General features: G+C 46.9%; 1 protein-coding gene across 3 annotated transcripts in view; it reads right to left on the reverse strand.

The window, feature by feature from the left end:
• pdzrn3b (PDZ domain containing RING finger 3b) overlaps nucleotides 1-13,396 on the reverse strand; it is a 60,773-nt gene that overhangs the window by 9,566 nt on the left and 37,811 nt on the right. The window contains exon 1 of one of the 3 annotated variants that reach the window (XM_052076061.1): nucleotides 731-1,006. The exons of the other annotated variants lie outside the window; for them this stretch is intronic. Coding sequence (XP_051932021.1) covers nucleotides 731-799 — 69 coding nt within the window. The 5' untranslated portion in view covers nucleotides 800-1,006. Of the gene's footprint in view, nucleotides 1-730; nucleotides 1,007-13,396 lie in introns of those variants that run through there. 3 annotated transcript variants of the gene reach the window in all.

Raw genomic sequence — 13,396 nt, forward strand, 5'->3', positions numbered from 1 at the left:
ACTGACTTCACAGAGAATCATTTCTGGAGTCTTTGACACGCCAACCGGTGTATGTTTGTGTTGACAATTCTTTTTATGGCACGAGTGTCTCTGCTGGATGCAGTCAATGTTGACGTCTCTGGAAAAAAAAGCATTTCCAAGCTCAATTTCTTGAAAAACAAGCGTGCGTCTCGTTTAGCGAGATCCAAGTCAAAGCTGACAGTCGCTCGCAGTGTCACTTATAAAGTATCACATGTAAAATTGTGTACATCGAGAACAACACAGTAGCCCACACCGAAATGACTAACTATTTCCGAAGAATGTCATTACGGAAAAGAAAATGATGAATCCTCATATAGAGGGGTTGTCTCAGCGCTACAAATAAATGACACTGGAAACGAGGTGTTTAGATACCTTGCAGCAGTTGTTAGATCTAAATTTTTGTATAAAGTCACACCGGGGTTAAAGTCTGAGCGCGCCGAGTCAGCATTGGAGCGACAATGAGGAGGTGGCCGCAGGTCGGCGCACACTAAGCGGACACATTGAGAGAGCTGTCACCTCTTCATCATCGTCTCCCTTTAAGCAAAAGCGCGCCACCTCACAATGCCCCCCCACCGCGGCCAGAGTTCAGCCTGCTCAGCTGTCCGCTCGGCAACAACTCAACGAGAACCCGAGTTACCGCTGCGGGCTGGTGTCAAAACAAAACCGGCGAGAAACAAAGCGCGAGCCAACACGCTGGGGTGACAGTTACCTGGCAGACTTCATAGAGAAGTTGGTAATGTTCCTGAGGCTTCTGCAAGCGACACGGGCGGCATCCCATGGTGGAGGAGGTCACACCATGCAGGATCCCCCAACCCCCTCAGCCGCTCGGGCGGCAAGAGTCCCGAAGCGGATATCTTCCGTCTCCCTCCGGAATGATTCCGTCTCCGTTTGCTGTGTCTCGGACTGACTGGACTGTCCTCCCCCAGCTTGCGGGCGTATCTCCCAATCCGTCCCCTCCTCACCTCACCTCACATGCTGCCTCCCTGCCCACCTCCCGGCAAAGCCTCTGCTGCATTACTGGTGGCCAGAGTGGGAGTTGGGCTATATACAGCCCCTCATGTTTTATGAAAGAGCCGCTCATTGCATATTCATGACCCTCGTGATTTGCATCACCGCGAGGCTAATATCCCCTCGTTCAAGCGGATGGCTGCCCGATGAATGCACAACATGAAGCAAGCGGGTGACGGGGAGTTTATGTAGACCATGACATGACCACTTTTTGCCCGTGACGGAAAATATTGCACACGCACCACAGTACGAGAGACGAGTTCTGCCCTGACAAAAGAAGAAGAATCAAATTTGATTGACACTGTCAGACAAGTCAAGTCAAGAGTATTTCTGGAGCACTTTCAAACAGCCATGGCTGCATACAAAGTGCTGTACATGGAGCGATTTAACATGCACAATAAATAGTAAGACAAATCGGTAATAAAGGCGGTAGAAAGCACCAAACAGTAAAATCAAGAACAAATCTAAGTCATGCTGAGTCCAACCCCAAAGAATACAAGTGAGTGCACAGCTACATTTGACTGGAGTTGCGCAACGGCACTGGATCCTACTGAGACGTATTTCTCAGAAAAACAAGCTTCATGGGAGGGTTTTTTTTAAATTTACATTTTCAAATGTTGACCCTTTTTATTATAGAAGATCCGAGAACAACAACAATGTATTGAAAGAGTTTGTCCAACAACGTTGCAAGTCAGGTTTCATTGTCGGGCAAAATTCGACCTTGGGATTATCGTAGAGCTGAATTCTGATACCATTGCGGGTTCTTTGCGTACACTTCATAACGCCGCCGATGCGTTGGAAATCATTCACGGACCTCTTTGCCAAGTCAAATTGCATTACGCAGTGGTTTGATGCGCTATGGGTTTGAGTACAGTATACACTAATCCATCGAAAGCAAACAATTCATTCACCGTGCATTTTTTACAAACATTAATCCAAAAACCAGGGGAAGCAAATAAATCGGAAAAATATCGCTGCAGCTTAGCCTGACAAACTTCACCCAGTGGAGCATCCAATGCGTTGTGACAAGCTGTTCTGCACGCTGTCCGACGCTGTACGTGTGTGTGTGTGTGCATGTGTGGACAACTCGTCTGGCTGCATAAGCCAGACCTGGCATCAGTCCCGCAGTTTCCCTATTTTGCCAAGCAAAGATAAACGTGCACTAGAGACAGCCACAACCGATCCTATTCCTGTTTGAATTCATCGCAATTGAAACTTGTGAATATTTCGACGGAGTTAAAGAATGGCACCATCCCTGCAGCTTTCTCTCTCTTTCGCCATTGGCCAAGTATGTCTGCCTCCACTAAAGTCCAACTTTTAGAGAGGTCATGTCCATAAAATTCAAATGTTCAGATGTACTGCATTAAAAAAAAGCAATAAATTTAAATAAACAGGTTTATATTAAGGCGGCCCGGTAGTCCAGTGGTTAGCACGTCGGCTTCACAGTGCAGAGGTACCGGGTTCGATTCCAGCTCCGGCCTCCCTGTGTGGAGTTTGCATGTTCTCCCCGGGGGCCTGCGTGGGTTTTCTCCGGGTGCTCCGGTTTCCTCCCACATTCCAAAAACATGCATGGCAGGCTGATTGAGCACTCTAAATTGTCCCTAGGTGTGAGTATGAGTGCGAATGGTTGTTCGTTTCTGTGTGCCCTGCGATTGGCTGGCAACCGATTCAGGGTGTCCCCCGCCTACTGCCCGGAGACGGCTGGGATGGGCTCCAGCACCCCCCGCGACCCTAGTGAGGATCAAGCGGTTCGGAAGATGAATGAATGAATGAAAGGTTTATATTAGATAAAGACAGAACCGTTGCTCAACTTCATTTCTGTCAAGCGGAAACAAATGATCACTAATGACACAAAATAACTTTGTATTGTACTTCTGGATGACAATGTGGTCAGTTCGGAGTTCGATGATATAATCCGACTAGCTGTATTGCTGCTTTGTCTAGATGAATGAACTCAATGGGGGGCCGGGTGGGGGGGTGTTTCTTCTCGATTGCTAGTTTTCTTTGGTTGGCTTTGCAAAACGCTGCCTTTGAATCCATCATCTCTTCCCACAGCCAGCAAATCAGTGGACAACAATACCAAGAGAAATCTCCCAATAATACACTTAAGGCGCAGATCATGTTGACAAAAAGTTGCCCGGGGCAAACGAAAAGGTATCTCTGTGAATTTCGCGATTATTCTTAATGAGTGCAGGATTGGGTTGTCTGGGTGCGGGGCTGAAACTTTCATCCAGTGCACCATGAAAAGCAATTCTTATGCTCACATTAGTCGTACTGTAGCGCCGGGGGCTGGGATCAGCGCAGAGTTGTAGCTGCCGCTCTCGTCCCACTAATCTTTCTTTCACGCTGAGATGATCCCATTTGGAAGGGAGAAAAAAACGCTCTGATATGAGCAAGCGCGCTAAGCTACAGCGCTGCGCAAAAATGCGCATATTAAAGTATAATCTGCGGCAACACGGGATGGACAAAGAAAGTCAAGTCAGAGCCTTTTCAAGTACGGACAGCAGGGACGTACGGACGTCCCCCCCCCCCCCCCCTTTATTTTTGGTCCATGCTGTGTGGATTGATCTGCAGGTTAAACAAACACACCCACGCATGTTTCTCATTCGCTGCCGGTTATATCCATTACTGGTCGAGACACAGTCTCAGGATCGGAGAGGATTTTTTTTCTCGGCGGGAGAGACCAAACAATAATAAAGGAACGTAGCGCGGTTCGTTATGAGAAACAATTAACACTTCACGCTTGAGGCTTGAGTTCACTGAAAGTCTTCATTAAGGCTGGCGTTCTCCAATGCATTTGATCTGGAACGTTCATATTCGCGGAATCTGTTGGGTGAGTGTCCCACAGGGCCTTGTTTAAGACCCACTGACGCTGTTTATGTAGCTATGATTTTCAAGGATGTAATTTGTGGTTAATTTTTTTTTCCAATGAATACACATTGGATCTCTCTCCTCATGCGCAATGACTGCTCTTGAATTAAAAAAGAAAATGTCAAAAACAGTCAAGCAACATGATCTCACGCTTTACTCGAGAAAACAATTGAAGGCGCCTTTTATTTGGCTTGCTTTTTTTTAAAACACACAATCTACTTTTGGCGGCCCGGTAGTCCAGTGGTTAGCACGTCGGCTTCACAGTGCAAAGGTACCGGGTTCGATTCCAGCTCCGGCCTCCCTGTGTGGAGTTTGCATGTTCTCCCCGGGCTTGCGTGGGTTTTTTCCGGGTGCTCCGGTTTCCTCCCACATTCCAAAAACATGCGTGGCAGGCTGATTGAACACTCTAAATTATCCCTAGGTGTGAGTGTGAGCGTGGATGGTTGTTCGTCTCTGTGTGCCCTGTGATTGGCTGGCAACCGATTCAGGGTGTCCCCCGCCTACTGCCCAGAGACGGCTGGGATAGGCTCCAGCACCCCCCGCCCCCAGAATCTACTTTTGTTGTGCAGAACAATAACTGATAACCAACACATATTCCATCCACAAAGAAATCACTTCAACCAAATTCAAAGAACGATGGGGGGGCGGGGAGGCGGGGGGGGGGGGGCAGTGTGCCGTGCACTATTTGGCTTCACATTTTACCATACGTGGGTCACAAATAAATGATCACGTTTGTCCACAAACCAGAAGATTAATGACGGCACATCTGCGGAATTTGCATAGTCTGACCTCAATAATTCAGTTGGCCTTGTGGAAAATCCACTCGCTCCACATTGTTCAACTTAGACATGAGTGATCAGGGCAAGGATAAGATTTTTTTTTTTTTTTGTGGACTCTACAGGATGTGGCGAGAATGTACGCAGACGAGGGATGAGGTGTTAGACATAGGACACTGATGGCTGAAACTGATAAAAAAAAGGTTTCTTTTACAGCCACCCAACACTTAATACGCTGTCCAGACAGCAGGATGAGGGAAAGGAGCAAAAGATGATTGGACAATGATAAGGTGAAAGAAAAAGAAAAAGTCACACTAGCTCCATATTGAAAATCCATCAAGTCTCCGGGCTCTATTTTCATTGAGAGCGCACGCGTGCTCGGGTATCAAATCAGGCCTATCTTGATGTGCGTGCAGTTGCAAGCCTCCTTTTAACGTGTTGTTGTTTTGTCTTCTTTTGGAGATGCAAAGGGTCTGCCCCTCTGCCAGTGACGTGTGGTAAATAATCCTTAGGGCACAATCCATGGAACCCGTAAATACTTCTTCTTATCTTGTTTGTATTATTTTCAAAGTAGCTATAATTGCAATACCGCGATAAGCCGTGAACCGATACGGGCTCACGAAAAAGCCAAGCCACTTTTGCATACAAAGTGCTGTACATGGAGCGATTTAACATGCACAATAAACAGTAAGACGAATCCGTAATAAAGGCGGTAGAAAGCACCAAGCAGTAAAATCAAGAACAAATCTAAGTCATGCCGAGTCGAACGCCAAAGAATCAAGTGGTGAAAGAAGTCAGTTCAGTCAACACCACAAGACCTCCGCAAACGGACGCGCTGCTTCGATTTTGCCAACGTAGTCTAAGTAAAGCGCAGATGTCAACAGTAACAATATATTTATCGCCATACATACATAGTGATTAGGAAATGTGAAGCTGCTAATCCCAGTATTGCTGTTGGACATGTACAACGATGTGCTGGGAACAAAATTTGGCCTGAGAATGGAAAGATAACCGTCTGAAAGCTTTCAACGTCTCAATGATGGCATTCAGCTCGGTATTCACAGCTAATAATAATAATAATAATAATAAAAACTAATAGTAATAACAGGGCGGCCCAGTAGTCCAGTGGTTAGCACGTCGGCTTCACAGTGCAGAGGTACCGGGTTCGATTCCAGCTCCGGCCTCCCTGTATGGAGTTTGCATGTTCTCCCCGGGCCTGCGTGGGTTTTCTCCGGGTGCTCCGGTTTCCTCCCACATTCCAAAAACATGCGTGGCAGCCTGATTGAACACTCTAAATTGTCCCTAGGTGTGAGTGTGGGCGTGGATGGTTGTTTGTCTCTGTGTGCCCTGCGATTGGCTGGCAACCGATTCAGGGTGTCCCCCGCCTACTGCCCGAAGGCAGCTGGGATAGGCTCCAGCACCCCCCGCGACCCTAGTGAGGATCAAGCGGCTCGGAAGATGAATGAATGAATGAATGAATGAATGAATGAATAGTAATAACAATAATAGTCATGATCATAGGGCTGAATACACTGATGGGGCTAGTAAAATATCCAACTAACCTTTGCGACCATAAAAAACAACAGGTCACACCTGATTGACGAGCGAGTCATATAAAACGATATTTACAGCCTATTATCCAAATGCCGTGACATTCCTTCAAAAGGTAATTTGTGTGCTTGTCAACAAAATAATAATCAAGCAGGACGTGAAAACGGGAGGGGGCAGAGATTTTAGGGACAAAAGTAGTCCAGAATATGCGCACAGAATATCTTCCAAAGGTCCATCAAACCGCACTTCGGAACCGGACGGTCACGGTTCCAAGTCCTGCTGTTGATCAAAGAAATTGCAGATCGAGGTGGCGGAGAGATTCGGGCCCCCCCCCCCCTCCCCAAAAAAAGCAAAGAGACAGGAGAAGAATTAATAAAAACACTTGCATGGGTACCCTGGAAAGTGAGCGCGTCGACGCAGGGGTGGTTGGGTTATTTGGAAATCAGAAATCCCCCCCCCCCCCAAAAAAAAAGAACAGATGCAAAGGATGTCGAGTGGACGAGTTTAATGAGGAGACGGTGAAATCCCCCCCCCCCCCAAAAAAAAGAACAGATGCAAAGGATGTCGAGTGGACGAGTTTAATGAGGAGACGGTGAATTTCAGGGTGTGCAGGGGTGGGGGGGGTTTGATCTCCGCCTTCTCAGATCCTTTGGTGCATGTGACAGGCCCGAGTTCAGATGGGGGGATTAAGATCATCAAGGAAAATAATGAGCACTAAGCACACTTTCATCAAGCCAGACGCTCTCGGAATGAAACAATTACTACCGTTCTGCGCCCATTTTTTTTTTTTTTAAGAACGTGCCCGTACCTCAACATAAGCTTTATCGGTGGTCTTGGACTTCAGGATGACAGACGGTAGTCAGATTCGACCCGGAAAGATGCGGACGGGAATGATCCAGGATGATTCCAATCACAATGAATTTGATTTCCGCTTTAGAAAAGACGCGCGTCTTTGGGCTGAATGACAAAACAAGCATTTGTATTCGAGATTTGAGCTTTCAGGAGGTGAATTTTGAGATTTCAAAGTATGATCAGTGAGCAGAAATTGAATGGATACACTTAATTACCCAGCAACGTCGCGGGAGGCGCTGGGGCCTAGTCCAGCCGTCTTCGGGCAGTCGGCGGGGGACACCCTGAACCGGTTGCCAGACGACCGCAGAGACAAACAATCATTGGTGAAAGTGATCAGATGCTTAGGGTGCAGTGAACACTAACATAAACCCCCATCAATGTTGAAATGATGCTGCCACAGGACCCCCCCCCCCCCCCCCCCCCCCCCCGCCCCCTCTCCCGACCGTTGCTCCTATCAGACGAAGTCATGCTCACCGGTGCACATTCCTGCCTCTCTTTAATCCCACGTTTTCAATTACTCAAGCGAGCGCGGCCCCGCCCGACATGTGTTGCACTTCAATAAAGACAAGACGCTCCGATCCGCTGGCTGGCTGCAACAACCCGGCATTGTTCAGGCACGGCTGAGTGACACGGGGGGGGGGGGGGGGGGGGGTTTGGAACCCCCAACACACATCGGGGCCACTTTGTACCTGTCAATCAAGCCGTTTGGCGTCATAGCTGGCAGGCTGTCCGAGCGCCCGCTGGGACGCCTCAATAAGCAAGTGAGGTGAGAGGTCCTTGAGCATCGGGCGTTCAAGGCCTGAACAATCTCACACCATATGAGGGGGCCCCAACAGCTGGCTGCCGTGATCCGAGATCTTGCAAGACCGTCAGGCCACGACGGGTAGCTACCACTTTGCAAAGAACCGCGACACCCACCAAAAACAAAGTTGAAAATTTGTCCTCACAAATGTAATTCACGTCCTAATGAGAGTTTGGTCGCACTGTACGGACAATTTATCAAACAATTATCGGAATAATTGGGATAGGGTTCAAGGTTCACATTATCATTGCATCTATGTTGTTGTATTCGATTTACATCCCAAAACAAATACATTAGTACAGCGTATATACGGTGCTTAAGGTCTAGTCCTGATGATAGAGAAGCAGATTACAGATAGAAACGTGACATCCCAATTTATCCGTTTCATCCGTCAAGGGCTGATTGGTGAGTTCAGGCTTACTACGACTTTCTTATCGACCACTCTCGGTTCCCAAGCCATCGTTTGAGCTGTTTCCAAGCCAGCTTAAGTTAACTTTCATTCATTCATTCATCTTCCGAACCGCTTGATCCTCACTAGGGTCGCGGGGGGTGCCGGAGCCTATCCCAGCTGTCTTCGGGCAGTAGGCGGGGGACACCCTGAATCGGTTGCCAGCCAATCACAGGGCACACAGAGACGAACAACCATTCGCACTCACACTCACACCTAGGGACAATTTAGAGTGTTCAATCAGCCTGCCATGCATATTTTTGGAATGTGGGAGGAAACCGGAGCACCCGGAGAAAACCCACGCAGGCCCGGGGAGAACATGCAAACTCCACACAAGGAGGCCGGAGCTGGAATCGAACCGGTACCTCTGCACTGTGAGGCCGATGTGCAAACCAGTCGCCCATCTAATTCATTCATTCATTCATTCATTCATCTTCCGAAACGCTTGATCCTCACTAGGGTCGCGGGGGGTGCTGGAGCCCATCCCAGCCGTCTCCGGGCAGTAGGCGGGGGACACCCTGAACCGGTTGCCAGCCAATCGCAGGGCACACAGAGATGAGCAACCACCCACGCCCACACTCACACCTAGGGACAATTTTTAGAGCGTCCAATCAGCCTGCCACGCATGTTTTTGGAATGTGGGAGGAAACCGGAGCACCCGGAGAAAACCCACGCAGGCCCGGGGAGAACATGCAAACTCCACACAGGGAGGCCGGAGCTGGAACCGAACCCTGTACCTCTGCACTGTGAAGCCCACGTGCTAACCACTGGACTACCGAGCTGCCCCCTAAGTTAACTTATCAAACGTAAAATCTCAAAATCTCTCTCTCTCTCTTTCTCTCCCCCTCTTTCTCCCTCTAAGATTTTTGCCTCTGAGAGTAGAAGTGAGGAAGAATCAGCGAGACGTGCCAGTCGTGGCTGTCCGCCAACTGGACACAATGGTTCCAGACAATAGCTCAAGCGGACCGAGGCCAACAAATGACAACAAGCCACTGAAAACAAAAGGCTAAACACCACGTAACGCCTGGCTGATTTAATGCCGCTAGTGGTGTGACGTGAAAAAAAAATTGCCGCGGTGAAGTCTCAGTCCTGTTTTACATTTTTGAGGAAACTTCATAGAACATCAGTGCGGATTCCTTCATTCAGCAGAAGACAGTGAAAGGTCAATACCAGCTTGTCATAAAAACATGGCAGTAACCTAGTGTGTGTGTGTGTGTGCTCGCTCGTGTTTTTTGGCTGGGGTGGAGCTGGAATCGAACCCAGCACCTCTGCACTGTGAAGCCGACGTGCTAACCACTGGACTACCGGGCCGCCATGCAGCAAACAAGATCTTGCAAATAGAAGAAGGAACAAAATCAATGGCCGAAACCAAGCCTCACCAAAATCAGCAAAAAAAGAGAAGTCAGATATTGAAATCCCACTTTTTTTTTTTTTTGGTGTGTGTCTTCCCTCCAAAATTTGATGGTGCAAAGTGGATGATGACCAACTGCTGAGTCCAAACCCGTTTGAATTGAAGGGCTGCTCCAACTCAGCTCAGCAGCTCAACTTCACTCAGTCCTGTTACGCAACCGGGAGCCGAGTCGGGAATGTTATTACTCCATCTGGTGTGTTCTAACACTGCTCTTTATGCGATTATTTCCTTTTCACCCAACTCACTTCGGTAACAGGATTATGACTGAAATGCGCACTCAGGGCACTTCGACTAATATGAGGATTTTGCGCGTGTATGTATTGTGTGTGAAAACGAGAGTGGTTTTCATGTACGCGCGGGCTGCCCCAAGCGTCTGCTTAGCAAAGCACCAGAGAAGAGATTAACCCCCGATTACATCACAAATCTTCCCAATTCTGACAATACACGCCGCACTGAGAATTCTATTGTTGACTGGGCCTTTGATGGCTTTCAAACAAAACACACAGAACACACACACACACACACACACACACACACACACACGAACTCTGGTATGCGCTCTCGCTCACATTCGGCAACCGGTGGGCAAACAAAGCGAGGAAACGGTTACTCAACTACACGAGTGTTTACTTGCAGAGAGGTGACATGACTACGAGGTTAGTCGCTGACAATGACGTCATTATTTGAGGTTCACAACGATAAACCCCCACGTTGAAAAATAAAATAAAATCGGTAAACGTCATTTGAAATGTCGTCGTGTTTTTGATTGAAGTTTAGTCATATTCAAATCTCACATTTTTTTGCAAGCATCGTTGATGTTAATTGGTTTATTTTTAAAAATTTTGGACATCGGTTTTGCTGACAGAATTGGGGCACAAGTGTGTCCTTAAGGGAAACTAATGTGGTTAATTATTCAAAGAGTGCTTTGTGCGCTTGTGTTGTGTCGTGTCGCCCCCTGCTGGTGATGTTAAAAAGTCTGATGGAAACCAGAGAGTCACGCAGAGCTGGAAAAAAAGGTTCCAAATTCATTTTCTGCCAAGTAAAACAAGCAAGTAAAACGACGCAGGGAGTAAATAAGGTGAGGAATAACAAAAAAAAAAGCTTCGCGCGGTGGAATTGGAAGATATTCACAATTTCGACAAATCCGACTGTAACGTCCTTTGGGGGAGGGAAGACCACAATGGTGTTTACATGCTAGATTCTACAGCCGTACATCAATCTCACCGTGGGCTTGACACGCCCCCCCCCCCCCCACATTACTACATCTTCTGGTATTTAATCACCATTCCTCCGATCCTTCCGGTGTGCGTGCATGTCTGTGCTCCATTTCGGGAGTCCAGCTGGTTCAGTCTGTAGTCGAAGGAGAGGGAAGAAAAAAAAAAGGGGAGGAAAAGAGCTTAGGGAGTTGGAGCCATGGCTCCAGTCGAGCATGACACAGTTTAAGAGTGTCCATGCCCCTGGGGAAAACTTGGGGGAAAAAAATGCTGCTCCCCTGACTCAAGCCTCTGTAATCAGCACATTCAGATCCTGACTTTCCCCCTTTAACAAGCATCTCAGTGTCTCTTGGCCCGTCTACTCCGAGTAATAAAAAACAGCGGCGAATCGCGGGCAAGACTGAAAAAAGTATTAGTGTAGAGCAGGCATGTCCAAAGTCCGGCCCGGGGGCCAAATCCGGCCCGCGGTCGAATTTCATCCGGCCCTCGGCCCCTGTCATAAAATCAGTGCCGTCTGGCCCGCAGGTTGGGCGCAATGGAACACGTGTTGCATTGACTGAGGTCTCGTAGACTGGTGAGTGATGTTTCATAGAGTACTGCTTCCCTCTAGTGGCTAAATGAGTAATAGCATTCACTAAATGAGTAATAGCATTTAGACACTAGAGGGCATCACTCACCAGTTAACAAGACATCACTCCGTGTTTATATTGACTGATATGTCATATTTCAAATGATCCTTGCAGTTGTGGATATGTGTATTGCTTGTTCATTTCCCTGTTGCTCGAGTCAAAGGTTTTGTGACTATTGAAAAGTCATGGTGATACATTTTATGTTTCAAATCAATCAATTTGCACTCAGGAGACTTCCGTTTAAGAAAAAGTCAAGTGAATAAGCAGTTGCATGTGATATACCTGTTTCAAATGAACCAAAAGAAATTCTTAAGATTGTTGAAATTAAAATAAAAATGGAAATGTGAAACAGACTGGCTTACTAAAATTTGTTGAACAATATTGTTGTTCAATGTAAAGAATGTCAGCCAAGGTCGGCCCCCCGACATTTTACCACATTAAATCTGGCCCCCTTGGCAAAAAGTTTGGACACCCCTGGTGTAGAGTCTCCATTTGGGTTGCTGCTATTCTTGTGCACAAGCTTCAATGCGCAGTCCCGTGCTGCACTGTGGACCGGAGCACGACCAAAAGCCGCCTGGGCCCCGTGAGAAAGGCCGACGCATTTGCAGCAACGTTCATTGGTGGGGGAGGCTTGGATGGCCCACCTGTTCAAAAAGTCGGAGCTTTCCCAAATAAAATAAAAACGCAGATCCAGCACACTTAACCCCTTTCCAATACCTCACAGATTCTTCTGTTTTGCAGTTTTGACAAGAACCTCTTTTTTTGGGCGGGGCCTAGTTATACATTTAGACATTGAACAGAACCAAAGGAACAAGCTGAAGAAAATATGTGTTCCTATATGGTGACCTGTTCTGCAGTGTGTCACAAACAAGTACAATACATAAACGTTATGGAATGCAGGCCAACTTGAAAATGAGTTACAGTTACCGGAACCCGGTCCAGACCTAATCATTCACAGCTTCTTTCCACAGAAGGTTCTATTGAGTGAACTGAACTGGCTGAACCTTTGCAGTCCATGAAATGCTAAATTCCCTGGTACACTTGGGACACACTTGATAACAGTCACACTTGCTCATTGCCAATTTAAATGTATATCAAATGCCTCTATCATGACTGTCAATTTTTATTGACACGATAGAAAAAAGTTGCATTAATTTCACAAAATGAGAGCAGAGTTTACCATGGCGAAAAACTGCCATTACAGCAAACCCGGGAGGTGTTTTGAATATTTTTGACACTCCTGTGTAGCAAAATAAACAGAGCAAAATGTTTGAGAAGGTGTTGCACTGCAGTTCAGTCAACACCTGCAAGTGTTTACGTTTCGTCATTTGTGAATTTGCATATTTGCAATTAAAGTATAACTTTGGTGCCATTAGGTGCAATCTTGGTGTGATTTTTCAGTTGAACGCAATGCTAGCGCGTTTCCATCCGCGTTTGCATGTTTCCCCTCTCATGTGTATTCCCAAACATTTAATATTGCGCGTAAAAGGAGATTAAAGATTGAAAATGCTGGTGCGCACATTTCTTTGGCCACGTGAATTGTCACATCAGTTGATGCTAGCATGTTACTTAGGCCAGTAGGCTAGCTAAGACAAATAATAATAATAATGCATTTTATTTAAAAGCGCCTTTCATGCCACCCATGGACACTGTACAGACAATAAGAAAATACAATGAAAAATTAGTAAACGAGATATTATATAAAAACAGGACATAAAATCACAAAAACATGTTGATGAGCCTCATGTGTAGGTGTTTGTTTGTTTTTGAATAATGGAACTATTCAATGCAGTCGCTTTTGTGACGGGGTTCA

The sequence above is a fragment of the Hippocampus zosterae genome, chromosome 9 (assembly GCF_025434085.1).
Source record: "Hippocampus zosterae strain Florida chromosome 9, ASM2543408v3, whole genome shotgun sequence".
Taxonomy (NCBI): Eukaryota; Metazoa; Chordata; class Actinopteri; order Syngnathiformes; family Syngnathidae; genus Hippocampus; species Hippocampus zosterae.